At 41.9% G+C, this 16,751-nt stretch overlaps 1 protein-coding gene across 1 annotated transcript in view; it reads right to left on the reverse strand.

The window, feature by feature from the left end:
- The window catches only part of sh3bp1 (SH3-domain binding protein 1), a 40,807-nt gene extending 31,949 nt beyond the window's left edge, over positions 1-8,858 (reverse strand). The window contains exon 1 of the mRNA XM_031901089.1: positions 7,645-8,858. Coding sequence (XP_031756949.1) covers positions 7,645-7,700 — 56 coding nt within the window. The 5' untranslated portion in view covers positions 7,701-8,858. The remainder of the gene's footprint in view (positions 1-7,644) is intronic.
- Between the last annotated feature and the right edge of the window lie 7,893 nt (positions 8,859-16,751).

Here is a 16,751-nt window from a genome sequence, read left to right on the forward strand (position 1 = left end):
ATTACTCACAGCATGCTGGGAGATGTAGTTTAACTGGAAATGTGCAAATTAGCCACAATTGATATGGTGTGTATAACTGCACATGGAGGGTATTACAGTATATAGGAGAGAGAATGTGGGGAATGAGGAAATATTGTCTGAGGATGTGCTGAAGAATAAAAAAGCTAAATAAAGAGGTATTTGAAAAAAAAAAAACCCAGAGGGAGGAGCAGAATGTCAAAATACAGCAAGCAAAGGGATGGGAGGGAAGGGGTGAAAGAAAAGTAAAAACAATACGGAAACAGGAGTGATAAATAATGAAGGAGCCAAGGGCAGTGAGGGGAAAGAATGGGGAGGCGGGTCAGACCTTAGTCTCAGTAGGACACAGGTAGCAAGAACTACAGTAAGGACTCCCAGCTACAGCTCCCAGTGTGCCTCACAAAGAAAATATAAGATGCAATATGGCAGCAAAGTTGGTTGCTATTAGTTATATAGACTTGCAGCTCTACATGCAACCTGCACACCTGCAACTGTGACGCATGACAATAAAGAGGTGGAATAGAATTGCAATTAATTGTCCTTTCTATATAACAAACTGATGCAGAATTTGAGTAAATAAGACTGGACTAAATGTTTGTTTTTAACTTTAACCAATTTCCGGGTAACTCCGCTTTTTGTAATTTGTGCCCCAGCTTCCATTTGTTGTATATTGTTTAGCTTTAACAGAAGCCAAAGGTTATGTGTTCTGATGTGTCAATCAGGCCTGGATGCAGACACAGACTGGCAATCCATGGGTTCTGGCAAATGCCAGAGGGGCTGCTGTAAGGTACCATAGTCACTATTTATTGGGCTGGTGGGGGCTGTTTGGGCCTCTGTGTAAGTGTCTTATCATTTTCTGCCCTGAGTACTGTAACTTAAGCTGGCCATACACGCACCGATAATATAGTACGAAACCTCGTTTCGTACGATATTCGGTGCGTGTATGGCAAGTCGGCGAGTCGACCGATAGCTGCTGATATCGGTCGACTCGCCGATCGGGCCAGTTAAAAGATTTTGATTGGGCACCATAGAAGGCGCCTGACCAAAATCTGCCTTCAGAGCTGAATCAGCAGAAGGAGGTAGAATTCCTATTGTTTCTACCTCCTTATCTGCCTGTTTCAGCCCTGAAGGTTAGTGGCGGATCTGACGATCTTTCGTGCGACATCGTCAGATCGCCACGTGTGTGGCCACCTTTACTTCTTGCAGGCATTCCAACACATAGCCTTTCACAACTCCAATCTGTACTAAACACTGCTACTAGACTCATTCACCTATCTCACAGTTCCACATCAGCTGCTCCCCTACGCATATCTCTTCACTGGCTACAAATCTCCTTTAGAGTCAAATCACTCACATAAAAGCCCCTTATCAATGAAGCCCCTCCCTATATTTCAGCTCTGATCTCAAAATACACTCCTTCACACAACCTATGCTTTTCTTCTGACTTTGCCTCCCTTTTCCTCCCTTCTCCTCTTAGCACTTCATCCCATTCCCGACTGCAAGACTTCTCCCGGGCTTCTGCCGGCCTCTGGAACTTTATGCCTCGACCCACAAGACTATACCCTTCCTTCCAAATGCTCCCTAAAGACCCATCTGTTAAGGGAAACATTTTCAATGTATCTCGATTGGTCTAAACTAAAGCATAATTTGCTGGTGCTATATAAATAAATGTTGATGAATTGCCAGGGCCTATTTTGTATCCCAGTCCAGACCTTGCGCCAATCTATGCAGCGAGATTGTGATTTTCTGCCACTACACGAGCGCTCTGCTGAGGACTGTGGAGTATTGCTGTGACCTTGAGCACAACTATGTAGGAATTACAAGCAGTGGCTTTGCTAAAGGAATGGTGTCAATTCACATTAAGGCTACGCCACTTTTGCATGACTGCAATTGCAGTCACAACTGTAAGGGCAGTGGCACATGGGGAGATAAGTTGCCCTAATCTCCCTGCAATGCCATCCCACTGGCTAGAATGTAAATTGCCGGTGGGATCTCTGCGATGTCCCGAAGTCGCCCAAAGCAATGCGTATGCCATCCCACCAGCGATTTACATTCTAACTGGTGGGATTGCATTGCAGGAAGATTAGTCGCCCGTGACAACGAAGACGGAGACTAATCTCCCCGTGTGCCACTGCCCTAAATGAGCCCTCTTGTCTAATTGGCAGGCTGGCTGGCTCCTTATTCAAAATATAAAACATGTCCACAACTCACCAAGGTCTCAAGACGCTTGCACACATATAGGCAGCCTGTGAATAAGTGCTGTCATAACACAAAACACATAAGGCTGCCTCTGCTGTTGGTACCAATCATTTTTTGCTTTTTCTTACTTTGTATTTTACATTTCTGCCTTGATAGACTGCTCATTGAGTGCCTGCTCATTATGTGCTTCTTATACCCTTACATAGGACTCCTCTTGTAGACATGACAATATTTTGAGCTTGCCGTAGCAAGAAAACTTTGCTCTTTTCCAAATGTTGCCCGCACCAGCTTTGATTTGCTACACCCAAGAAAGCCTTTGGGACTATGAAACACATTTCTATACATTGTGAAGAAGACAATCAAGCGATGCCACTGGGCATGCAGCTCAAGGTACCACTCTGTTTAAAGCAAGATAGCAGCAACAACATTTTCTTGAAGGGATAATTCACCTTCACAAAATGTATCCTTTCTTAATAATATACTAGAAGAGGCAGCTTCCTACAGCCAGTGAGATGCAGCTTTAGGGGAAATGGCTTCCCAAGAACCAAATCTCTATTCCAAGAGCCCCAGGCACTTTACAGTGGGCAAGATGATAGAATAGAAATACATGTAAGAGTACAGTACCTAATCCTGTTATTGCTGCAAAAGGTGGCTGTATAAAATCACTAGATACTCTGGAATTAGCACTTTCCCATGACAGCTAGTTATCTTGCAACCTACCCCTATAGATTGATCTATACTACTAGGCAAGAACAAACTTTGTGTCTGGTGAAGATCTGTAGCGAAACTTCTTCAGCAGCGAATCTGGCACTAATATTTCATCCTGTGCCCATTTTTCTCCAGAAAAAAACAGAATGTATCAAGATTGATTTGCCTGCCACATCTCTGCGTCAAGATTAGCATGTCCAATGTGAGCGCTTAGTTGCCATCTGCCATGTATCAGTCACAGGGAGCAGGAAGCCTGAGCTAAACCTGGCACACCATCTGGATTGGCCACCAAAAACACCTTTAGGGTTGGGTATTAAAAGGCACAAGGTACAGTAGCCTGTAGCTACCAATCAGCAGGTAGAACTGGCCATCTGTTTAAAAGCAAAAATCTTATTTGTTACTATGGGTTACTGCTACTGGGCAAATGTAGTGCCTTTTATTACATATGGGGGCTTGGCTGTAATGTTAACCTTCCCATTTTGGCAAAAGTTTGCAGTTTTGCAAAGTTTTTTGTGGTTTTACAAATTTTCCACAGTTTCAGAATTTTTGGGTGAAGTGAAAAGGGAAAAGTTTGCTCACTGCCAGCCACTACCCATTCACAGAAGTCCCATCCATACTGCATCAACCTTTCCCTGTCATTATACTGGTTTGCTCTACGCAAATGGCTGGCGAGACAATTTGATCTTGACTTTAACACCAGAAAATAATGCTACACCAAAGCTATAGCTTGCTACACCATCTATAATCAACTCTCAGACTCATTTATTTAGCCCCTATTTCTTGATTGCTATTTTTAACCTTTTAATGACTACTCTTACTGCTAATATTGCCACCTGACAGGTATTTTACTGGCCTGGCCGGTAAATATGATACGTGATGCTTATGTTATTAATAGGGGAAATGCTTAAAAATATAGAAAGAAAATGTGGCAAACCTACTTACTGCCTAACGACTGCTCTTACTGCCCAGGATACTGCTGCTTTAAGAAATATAATAACAACATCTGGTACAACATTATATTACACATTAGTGCTATCAGCAATATTAAAGCATGTACACGTGTCACTAGTGCAAGCCCCACGTCCAGCTCATTTGAGCCTATCCCTGTGGTTTCCTTCACTCTTTTCTTTTATTTCCATATCAAGTTGTCCACATTGTGCACATTTCCATCTTTTTAAAAAAAACCCTTTTATTTCTGTTGTTCTCTTTTCAATTTACTCATCTTCCAAGTTCTGTTCAAGTCCTTCTTTTTTTGACTCTAAACTGTTTGAACATACCATATTGTCTACAAATGCCTCGCTAAGCATCTCTCCAACAACTTCCTACTCTATGCAGCCTGACGTCAGGCCCATCCACTCATCACAGAATCGTTCCCTGTTACATATTCTACAAGTATCTGTTGACTCTTTTAGGTATCTATTCCTAGTATTACTTCCCCCTTTCTGTTGGAGTGTCAGAGATCTCTACTTTATGTCCCTTTCTGTTCTTTAACCCACATTTCTATCCAAAGTCATTGGTTTGGGCTCATTAGGACCCTAACCTTTTACTACACAGAATATAGAAACACTGAACATTTATGTAGTCTCGGCACTGGGTTTTTATACTTTTTGGGTTCAGATCCTATTTGAGTGCACTATTTTATCAATCCCACCCACACATAACAAGGTTACAGATATACCTCCATGAAAACACATCATTACAGTGAGCCTGCTACATTTATGGAGGGGCCAGGGCAGCTCTACATTCCTCCCTTCTGGCTGGACCCCTATATCCATAGTATGAAGATTCTTGGTGTGGGGGCAGCCCTATTGTTGGGGAACCTTTAAACTAATGGGTTGCAGAATAGACCTTTCCAAGAAGAATATACATGGAGAACAAAATGCTTCTGTTAAAGCACAATTATCAAATCCAGAAAAAGACAGCAGCTAATCATGGCCCCTGAACGTGATGCCAGGGAGGCTGCAACTCTAATATCACTAGTTACCCAAAATTACAGTGTTTTTTAATGGGGAATTCCACCCAAACACAATTAAAACTTTTTTAAAAGTAATCATTTCAACAGGCAGCTTTTTCATGATGTTTAATGTAATATTATGGTTATTATGGTTTGGTACAGTTACCTAAGCCCCGCCCCCTGTTCCCCTGCTGATCTGACTGGCTACTTTGAGACTCAAAAAAAAAAAACAGTAGTTGCCTGCCTTCTCCAAATCCCACAATTCCCTGCACAGATGATGTCACTAAGGAAAGGAGCATCACAGTGCAATGCATTGTGGGATATGTAGTTCCTGCATGCTTTCTGTAAACTGTGAAAAAGTTGTTACAATTTGTTACATCAGTGTTTAAGTCCCTCCTCCCATGCCAGGATTCAAATGATGCAGAAAAATCAGAACAGTTTTGCAGCTGGATGTCAGCATATAAAAATGGTATTTATTTATACTTTTTGAAGGAACTAATATGAATATTAGGGATTTCTACGTTGTATGGGGTTCTTTAATTTTGGTGTGGAAGCTGGAGTTCCCCTTTAAATGTTTAATGCATGCTTTGCTGGTTGGAAAGGAAATGAAATCTTGCTAGGAAGAGATTGGTGCCAATAAAGTTTACTTCCATACCAACAAACATAATCACATTCATAACACACCCCAAGCATACTTGGCATGCACACAACCCTCTCCCTGTTGTGCAATGCTGCATGTCCTTGCAAAGGCTTCATGGGGAGCAGATAATTGTCTTCCTCGCCAATCAAGCAGAATGTCTCTGTGTACAACTTATATAGGAACCAAGACCTCTCATGGACTGATGCAGAATACTGATAATGAATGGAACACTTATCATCCTTGGCAGTTAACATTTAGGGCCGTTACAGACGGGGAGATTAGTCGCCCGCGACAAATCTCCCTTGTTGCGGCAACTAATCTGCCCGAAATGCCATCCCACCGGCTAGAATGTAAATCGCCGGTGGGATGGCATACGCGGTGCGGCGGTTTGCCAAAATCGGCGAAGTTGCCTTCAGAGGAGGTGATTTCGGCGCCACATATGCCATCCCACCGGAGATTTACATTCTAGCCGGTGGGATGGAATATCAGGGAGATTTGTTGCGCGGCGACTAATCTCCCTGTCTGCCATGGCCCTTCCAGACTGTATTAAATATCTATATTTGAGCAGCATTTAAGAAGGTGTTGCAGTGGCTAAAACTATTGGTTTCTTTACTTGTAAGGAAACAAAAATGAGCGTGTGTGCGTCAGTATGTACACATATGTGTGTTTGTGTTCATTCAAGCAAATGTCTTCATCTGTTTGTAAATCACAAAGTTAGTGCAAATATGTCAGCAAGTGCTTGTTCGTGTGTGTCAGGAATGCACATTAGGCTAATAGAGGTGGATATCTGTGTACCTTGACCTTCAGCACAATTGTTGACAAATGGCTAAGGGTTGTAGATGGAAAAAGGAGTGTGTTCACCTGTCATTCCTTAGCTGGGATGCACAACCCCAGTATTCCTAAGGGTTGTACATGGAAAAAGGAGTGGGTTCACCTGTCGTTCCTTAGCTGGGATGCACAAACCCTGTATTCTTGCCCACTGTGAAATGTCCTGATTAATAAGCAGAGGCTCTGGGTATCAGTAATGCAAGGCAGAAACTACAATGCGCCTCCTTTTTCCTTTAGATGAGAAGTCAGATCTTTCAGTAGCTACATAATATCTCACAACATTTTGTACTTTTATGTATGTATGTATGTATGTATATTTTTATTTATAAAACACTACCTATGTACGCAGCACTGTACAGCAGAACACTAAATTAATATGACAAACGGGGCCATTGCAAAAACAAATACATTCAAAGTCTGATAATAAATACAGATAAATACAAAGTACAGCTGCATCAAGGATTCCACAGAGTTAAGTGCCAAAGAGACAAGAGGATGGTGGGTCCCTGCCCCGTAGAACTTACAATCTAAATGACGTAACAAGTTACAGGGCTAGAGAGCAAACATTTTTTTAAGAGCAATCAAAACTTTGCAAACATGTTTCACAGGTGTATATTGAATAGTCATGTGTGAAAACCCCACTGGGCCATTTATAGTTATGCCCCCAGCTGGGTCAGCTGCTGTTTGTTAATACAATATTTATTAGTAATAGGTATGTGTTAGTGATCTGTACAATATTGGTGGGAATAGTATATGCTCTCTTGTTCCTTATAAAACATATGGGATAAAGTCTATAGTCTTCCACCTTTGGCATAGTAACTGTATAATAATAATATTTAGCAATAAGAAACAGAGAAGAGTCGATGAGGAAAAACAAAAGTGGTTTGAAGAATTTTAGGGAATGGGCAGTAATCCATAAATGTAAAGTAATCCATAAAATGTAAAGAAACAGGAGAGATATGGGGCAACAAGTGTTATGTTATGAAGCCCATGGGTCCTAGCAGGGTTCTGTTGGGCTGTACCGTTAGTGCACACAACGGACAGATGAATAAAGAGATAAGTTGTACCACAAAGGTCACAATAGAGTAAATACTGTATGAGATCATATCTGTGCCAATTATAAACTGGGTGGTGAAACTGCAAACCAGCAGGGCAGGTAACGTAGGTAAAAGCATTCACTGAACACAAGAGATCCAAGAGTCAGTGGTCCAGCAGGGCTGTCACATTCAACTTGCTGACCAAGTGACAGGTGGCTGCTGGTTAGTATCACTGTTGTCCCGGAGAGTGTCATTCTTACCTGCCTGGGCCATGGTTGGCCAGCTGTCTCATTCTATGCAGCTGTCTCTGAATCATTTTGCAGGTGCTTGTCTCCCTGTGCTCTTTGCCTCTCCTCTGAACACTCTCTGCGTGTGGGTGAGGCTGTCTCCTCCTCCTCTCAGGTCAGCGGAAGGACTGCTTTTCCTCAGTCTCTTTTGAAATCTGTTTTCTCAATGTCTTTTATTAGGCATGCATGTATTTTGGTGCTTGTGTGTGTAGCAGTCACTCACACTGAAGCTGTCTGTCTCTATTCACTTCAGGTGCTTTATGAAGTCTTTGGTGCAGATTTCTATAGTCTTTTTGCTGCAGTTTACTTTTCCTTTCACAGAATGAAATCTTATTCTGATTTTGGCAGCACTAATTATGCAACTTTCCTTTTCAGCCCTGTGCAGTTTCCTTATGTTTGCCTGTCAGCATTCAATGTTATGCAGGTTGTGCTGTTCCTGTATGTGTTTAAATCAGTCTCTAGTTTAGCTCTGTGCCTTATCACTCTGGAGCAGTCTCTTATTCAATCTTTTACAGGCTGTGCTGTTCCCGTATGTGTCTAAAGCAGTCTCTTGTTTAGCTATGTGCCTTATCACTCTGGAGCAGTCTCTTATTCAATCTTCTGCAGGCTGTGCTGTTCCCGTATGTGTCTAAAGCAGTCTCTTGTTTAGCTATGTGCCTTATCACTCTGGAGCAGTCTCTTATTCAATCTTCTGCAGGCTGTGCTGTTCCCGTATGTGTCTAAAGCAGTCTCTTGTTTAGGTATGTGCCATATCACTGTGGAGCAGTCTCATAAGCTCTTTATATTGTTAAACCTTTCCCTTGTTTAGTTTAGTGCTGCGCCTTTAGTATTTTTTTACAGAATAATGTCTAGGAATATACGGTCTATATTTTTCTGAGATGTAACATAGAAAAGTCTGTATAGGAATGTGCAGTCTGTAACTTTTTACTTAGAGCAGGTTCTTTTCCCGTTTGATTTATGCAGACCGATCCCCAGTGCTGTGCAGTGTTTCCCCTAGGCAGTCTCTTGCTCTTCCTGTAGGTGCCCAGTATGGGCGGCTGGTACTGCACCAGGAACTCACCAGTCATAGTGACACTGCCTTGTGAATGTCATTTTGGTGAAACCTTCTGTAAGTTCTGTTCCTCCCTGTAATGTTGAAGCTACAGATTGCCTAAAGAGAATCTGACAACTGCAAATATTTGGAAAACACAAAACTTGGTTCTCCAGCTACTGTTTATGTACATCACTATGTAAACAGCCTGCAGCACCAGCTTGAGATCTGCAGGTTAAAAAGCTGTTATACAGTGGCAGATTGGTGATGCCAAACCGGCTGCGTAACCACAACCCCAAGCACCCCCCTCCCTCCCTACATATATTAGCTTGCAGAGAGAATGGCATGCTGGGAATGTCGTTTTTTCCTAACTTACTATACAGTGGAAGCTCTATTAACTGATACGTTTTGAAAAATACACGTTTTCCCAAGGCAGCTCTCCCCCCTGCGTCCTCAAACTACTGCTCCCCCGCTCTGTCCTCCGGCTCCCTGCTCACTCGCTCCCCGCTGCGCCCCCCGGCTCCCTGCTCACTCGCTCCCCGCTGCGCCCCCCGGCTCCCTGCTCACTCGCTCCCCGCTGCGCCCTCCGGCTCCCTGCTCACTCGTTCCCCGCTGCGCCCTCCGGCTCCCGGCTCCCTCTCTCCCCGCTGCGCCCCCCCGGCTCCCTGCTCACTAGCTCCCTGCTGCGCCCCCCGGCTCCCTGCTCACTCGCTCCCTGCTGCGCCCCCCGGCTCCCTCGCTCCCCGCTGCGCCCCCCGGCTCCCTGCTCACTCGTTCCCCGCTGCGCCCTCCGGCTCCCTGCTCACTCGCTCCCCACTGCATCTGCAGACAGGTAGTAGCCAGGGGTAAGGATGCAGCGAGGGCAGGGTAAATTACCTTGAGGGACTGGATCTGGCCCGCAGGCCATAGTTTGGGAATCCCTGATGTAGAGAGTAATTTTCTTAGAAAATTTGCATTTGGTCTACATTTTTTATTGTGTTTTTTTATTTCACTTTTTTTTTCTGGTTGCTAGGGTTCAGATTACCGTAGCAACCTGGGAGTGATATAAACACTAATATATTTATAATAGAGGACTTGAATAGAGAAATAATAAAAATTAACAATAACAATAAAGATTGTAGCCTCACAGAGCAAGGTTTTTGGCTGCCGGGGGTTAGTGACCCCCTTTTGAAAGCTGTAAAAAGTATGAAGGCACGTAATTCAAAAACAACAAAATAATGAAAAAATAAATAATTAATACCAATTTCAAAATTGCTTAGAATCAGTCATTCTTTAACATACTAAAAGTTAACTTAAGGGCAATTGGTTGCACCACAGCGACTTCTGGAATTTCACAGCAAAGAGGTAGAGAATTTAAGCAACCAAGGATTTTATTTGTACATCATTTTAAAAATGATGTAGATTTTTGTTTCACTTTGATATTGTAGACTGAGATTTGTTATGATCTCAGTGATATAAAATTCCAATGAAATCTATTTTAATTCCAAGCAGTAAAACAACAAAATGTTGACAGATCCCAATGGATGAACACTTATGTCTCCGTTGTTTTTAGACATCAAAATGTTGCAATATAATCACAACCTTTATCTAGCCGGCTAGCAAGCATGCTGTGTGTATCATATAATTATTCATATCTGCAACTGGCCCAGTTATAATAAGCTTGCGTTTGCATGGCCTGGCTGCACACGTTGCATTGCTTGTTTCCATCCCTCCAAAGACTTTCTTTTGTGTTGTACTGAGTCAACAACTTCACCTTGCTTATTCCTTTATGCGGCCCAAGAACTTTTTGAAGACTCTTATTATTTTTTCCACATTTTCAGTCAAAGCTAACCTTTCACTTTTACAAAATTTTACCACATTATTTTGTAGACGCTCAGGGGCTGCATTATTTTTTTGGCACAATGCAAGACAATGGCAGAAAAAGTTGTTTTATCCCAGAAAACAAAAAAAACGAAAGAAAGCCAAAATAAACATAATGCTCGTGTAACAGGGGAGTTTATCTTTAGAAAGCTTTACGTCTTCAAACAGTACTCACCAGATGAGGAAGGTCTCTATTTTTTTTCCTTTACTATTTTATGAAAATGTATTTTAGAAATGCCGTAGTCTACTTCCTAACAATTTCCCAATACAGTCTTTATTTTTTATTCTTTTTAATAATAGTTTTTGAAGTATTTGCCTTCTTCTTCTGCTTTGATTCTGCTTTCAAATGGGGGTCACTGATCCCGGCAGCCAAACAACTATTGTTCTGTGAAGCTACAATTTTTTTTTTTTTTATTACTTATCTTTCTATTTAGACCCTTTCTATTCATATTCTGGTCTCTAATTTAAACCACTGGCTAGTTGCTAGGGTAAACTGGACCCTAGCAAATCACTACTGAATCTGCAAACTCAAAAAATAAAGATCAAGTGCAAATTGTCCCAGAATATCAGTCTACATCATACTAAAATTAATTTAAAGGTGAAGTAGTCCATTAATTCCACATATTCAGCCCTTACTGATCATGCTTTCTATGCTGTACTAGTCTGTTATGGCGCAACCCTTATAACTGGAACATGTATTGACCAGGTTATAAAATTGGTGACGTAGCTTACAAAGCAAGTAAAGTGCTTAAATGCTTTAAATATGAAACAGAATCCAGGGACTCTATATAGTCTCAGACCACAGTAAATATTGCTTCCATTACTGGTCATTTACAGGCCAGTAAATGACAAAGGAAGGTGCTGTGTGTTGTAATAAAGTGCAACACAGGAACAAGAAAAGGTGAAAGTCCTGGAGACTATGGAGATTTCTATTTCGCTCACAGAAATAGTAATTGAATTTGGACCATTAAGCGGGCTCCTTACATGGATATTATTGATGTAAAGACATAAGCTAAAGGGAGAGGGGGATGGTGGAAGCAGGTCACCAACAGAGAGGGGTTCTGCTTTATATTTGGCCTGGGGTTAAATTTGTGCCTGGGGTTAAATCCCCTAGGTGAAACACAGCCAACTTATAGGTAGACCAACTGGATTTAGGCCAACCTTCGATCATTATTAGAAAAATATAATTTTACTAAAAAAGCAAGCCTATTCCACTGTAAAGGAATCCATGAGTCTCAAGTCTTTTAAAGGGCAAGAAAACCTGGAAAACTGCACAGCATTGCCATTTCACCAGGCTTTCCCGGTAGTCCCTAAGGTGGACCTGCAAGTGCAGAAAGTTTCCCACGCTTGTGTATTTTTCTGCCAAAATAAGCTGTAGCTGAATTTACTACGGATGTCAAACATGTCAGTGAATTTGGGTCTCCACTTACAGTGGCTTGCAAAAGTATTCGGCCCCCTTGAACTTTTCCACATTTTGTCACATTACAGCCACAAACATGAATCAGTTTTATTGGAATTCCACGTGAAAGACCAATACAAAGTGGTGTACACGTGAGAAGTGGAAGGAAAATCATACATGATTCCAAACATTTTTTACAAATAAATAACTGCAAAGTGGGGTGTGCGTAATTATTCAGCCTCCTTTGGTCTGAGTGCAGTCAGTTGCCCATAGACATTGCCTGATGAGTGCCAATGACTTAATAGAGTGCCCCTGTGTGTAATCTAATGTCAGTACAAATACAGCTGCTCTGTGACGGCCTCAGAGGTTGTCTAAGAGAATATTGGGAGCAACAACACCATGAAGTCCAAAGAACACACCAGACAGGTCAGGGATAAAGTTATTGAGAAATTTAAAGCAGGCTTAGGCTACAAAAAGATTTCCAAAGCCTTGAACATCCCACGGAGCACTGTTCCACCGATCATTCAGAAATGGAAGGAGTATGGCACAACTGTAAACCTACCAAGACAAGGCCGTCCCCCTAAACTCACAGGCCGAACAAGGAGAGCGCTGATCAGAAATGCAGCCAAGAGGCCCATGGTGACTCTGGGGGAGCTGCAGAGATCTACAGCTCAGGTGGCGGAATCTGTCCATAGGACAACTATTAGTCGTGCACTGCACAAAGTTGGCCTTTATGGAAGAGTGGCAAGAAGAAAGCCATTGTTAACAGAAAACCATAAGAAGTCCCGTTTGCAGTTTGCCACAAGCCATGTGGGGGACACAGCAAACATGTGGAAGAAGGTGCTCTGCTCAGATGAGACCAAAATGGAACTTTTTGGCCAAAATGCAAAACGCTATGTGTGGCGGAAAACTAACACTGCACATCACTCTGAACACACCATCCCCACTGTCAAATATGGTGGTGGCAGCATCATGCTCTGGGGGTGCTTCTCTTCAGCAGGGACAGGGAAGCTGGTCAGAGTTGATGGGAAGATGGATGGAGCCAAATACAGGGCAATCTTGGAAGAAAACCTCTTGGAGTCTGCAAAAGACTTGAGACTGGGGCGGAGGTTCACCTTCCAGCAGGACAACGACCCTAAACATAAAGCCAGGGCAACAATGGAATGGTTTAAAACAAAACATATCCATGTGTTAGAATGGCCCAGTCAAAGTCCAGATCTAAATCCAATGGAGAATCTGTGGCAAGATCTGAAAACTGCTGTTCACAAACGCTGTCCATCTAATCTGACTGAGCTGGAGCTGTTTTGCAAAGAAGAATGGGCAAGGATTTCAGTCTCTAGATGTGCAAAGCTGGTAGAGACATACCCTAAAAGACTGGCAGCTGTAATTGCAGCAAAAGGTGGTTCTACAAAGTATTGACTCAGGGGGCTGAATAATTACGCACACCCCACTTTGCAGTTATTTATTTGTAAAAAATGTTTGGAATCATGTATATACTCACGTGTACACCACTTTGTATTGGTCTTTCACGTGGAATTCCAATAAAATTGATTCATGTTTGTGGCTGTAATGTGACAAAATGTGGAAAAGTTCAAGGGGGCCGAATACTTTTGCAAGCCACTGTATGTCCTCATAGTTGAGCTTGCACCTATGATACTTTATTACGATCAATACAATAAATCTAGGATTTATTTTTTTACAACGAGGAGCGTTGCTTTTTGAGCTTGATACATACCGTGCATTCAGTAAAAGGACTAAAATGAGCAGAGTGGAACATTGTGGTTACAGAGCCACGAGGAACTCTCCAACCACAGCATTCAGGAAGGAAATGACAGATCTGCACTTTACACAAGCACGGTATTGCGCTGTCACAGGATGGCCATGCAGGAGCCATTTGTGGCAAATTATATGAAAAGAAAGGTAAAATGAAAATGGTCTTTAGAACTACTATACTCCTCCCTGAAATGAAACAACACTAGAACCAACATACTGCATTTTTGTTCCAAAGTCTAATTTCCCAAGAGGTGGGGAGGGGAGAGGCAGACTCATAAAACAAGCCATACGTGCCCAGATACTGTTGGGCAATTTGACTAATTCAGCCATACTGACTGACCATCTGGCCTTCCTAAACTAAGACAGCAATTCTATCTGGTCATCCATATGGATAGTCAAAACCTACAACATATGACCATTTGGCAGTCAGTCAGTTGAATATCGTACAAGCTAGCTAATGTCAACCTTAATTATAACAATTATATTTTATTCTCTTGTAATGAAAAAATCAGCACAATTTAGGATGATATTATAATCTGCTTGTGCCTAAAGGATACAAATTATAAATTGTATGGCCTTAAGAGCAGCCAGTAGAACTAGACTTTCACTTCATGTTAAGAATGCAGAACCTTATGGAGGCACTGGGAGTTTCCAACATTTTGCAGGTGTTTTCTTGTGCTGAGTTAATAGGTTAAATTGAGTTTTCCTGATGATATTGCTAGATACATGATGAATTAGAGGCACAGGTAAAAAGAACTGTACTTTAAAATCTCACAGGCCATTATAGGACCAGTAATAAATGAAAGAGCTTGTAAAGGCTTTCGTTCCAGCGGAGGCTGATAAACAAGAGGCAGTATGTATATGTATTGAATCTCTCTTGTGTGTTGTTTTTCTGTTTAATCATCAGTTGTGGGAGAGGAAAATAACAAATATAGCAAGTGTTCCTTCTCAGTCCCTCTCTATGTCTAGGATAATTGTGGGGAATATCTGCCCTGTTCTTGAAAGTCAAAAGTCCTCCTGTGCTCTCTGGAACAGCAATATAAAAGTATATTTAATCAATGCTATTTCAAGCAGTCAAATGTCACTCGCTCTTTTGTTGTAATTCAGACCATGGTTTCCTTCATGCACAGTAGATTATTTTCCTATTGCCCTGTGCCTACTTTATACTAACTTGTATCATCCACTTAAAGGAAAACTATACCCCCAGAATGAATACTTAACCAACAAATAGTTTTTATTATGTTAAGTGATCTATTAAAGAATCTCGCCAAACAGGAATATACAGTGGTGTGAAAAACTATTTGCCCCCTTCCTGATTTCTTATTCTTTTGCATGTTTGTCACACTTAAATGTTTCTGATCATCAAACACATTTAACTATTAGTCAAAGATAACACAAGTAAACACAAAATGCAGTTTTTAAATGAGGGTTTTTATTATTCAGGGAGAAAAAAAATCCAAACCTACATGGCCCTGTCTGAAAAAGTAATTGCCCCCTGAACCTAATAACTGGTTGGGCCACCCTTAGCAGCAATAACTGCAATCAAGCGTTTGCGATAACTTGCAACGAGTCTTTTACAGCGCTCTGGAGGAATTTTGGCCCACTCATCTTTGCAGAATTGTTGTAATTCAGCTTTATTTGAGGGTTTTCTAGCATGAACTGCCTTTTTAAGGTCATGCCACAACATCTCAATAGGATTCAGGTCAGGACTTTGACTAGGCCACTCCAAAGTCTTCATTTTGTTTTTCTTCAGCCATTCAGAGGTGGATTTGCTGGTGTGTTTTGGGTCATTGTCCTGCTGCAGCACCCAAGATCGCTTCAGCTTGAGTTGACGAACAGATGGCCGGACATTCTCCTTCAGGATTTTTTGGTAGACAGTAGAATTCATGGTTCCATCTATCACAGCAAGCCTTCCAGGTCCTGAAGCAGCAAAACAACCCCAGACCATCACACTACCACCACCATATTTTACTGTTGGTATGATGTTCTTTTTCTGAAATGCTGTGTTACTTTTACGCCAGATGTAACGGGACACGCACCTTCCAAAAAGTTCAACTTTTGTCTCGTCGGTCCACAAGGTATTTTCCCATAAGTCTTGGCAATCATTGAGATGTTTTTTAGCAAAATTGAGACGAGCCTTAATGTTCTTTTTGCTTAAAAGTGGTTTGCGCCTTGGAAATCTGCCATGCAGGCCGTTTTTGCCCAGTCTCTTTCTTATGGTGGAGTCGTGAACACTGACCTTAATTGAGGCAAGTGAGGCCTGCAGTTCTTTAGATGTTGTCCTGGGGTCTTTTGTGGCCTCTCGGATGAGTTGTCTCTGCGCTCTTGGGGTAATTTTGGTCGGCCGGTCACTCCTGGGAAGGTTCACCACTGTTCCATGCTTTTGCCATTTGTGGATAATGGCTCTCACTGTGGTTCGCTGGAGTCCCAAAGCTTTAGAAATGGCTTTATAACCTTTACCAGACTGATAGATCTCAATTACTTTTGTTCTCATTTGTTCCTGAATTTCTTTGGATCTTGGCATGATGTCTAGCTTTTGAGGTGCTTTTGGTCTACTTCTCTGTGTCAGGTAGCTCCTATTTAAGTGATTTCTTGATTGAAACAGGTGTGGCAGTAATCAGGCCTGGGGGTGACTACAGAAATTGAACTCAGGTGTGATAAACCACAGTTATTTTTTAACAAGGGGGGCAATCACTTTTTCACACAGGGCCATGTAGATTTGGAGTTTTTTTTCTCCCTTAATAACGTAAACCTTCATTTAAAAACTGCATTTTGTGTTCAATTATGTTATCTTTGACTAATAGTTAACGGTTTTTGATGAGCAGAAACATTTAAGTGTGACAAACATGCAAAAGGGGCAAATAGTTTTTCACACCACTGTATATATCAGTAAATATTGCCCTTTTACATCCTTTCCCTTGAGCCACCATTTAGTGATGGGCTGGGTGCTCCCTCAGAGATCAGCTGACAGGAAATAATGCGGCTCTAACTGTAACAGGATGAAGTGTGGGAGTAAAA

Source organism: Xenopus tropicalis, chromosome 4, assembly GCF_000004195.4.
Source record: "Xenopus tropicalis strain Nigerian chromosome 4, UCB_Xtro_10.0, whole genome shotgun sequence".
In the NCBI taxonomy this organism is placed as follows: Eukaryota; Metazoa; Chordata; class Amphibia; order Anura; family Pipidae; genus Xenopus; species Xenopus tropicalis.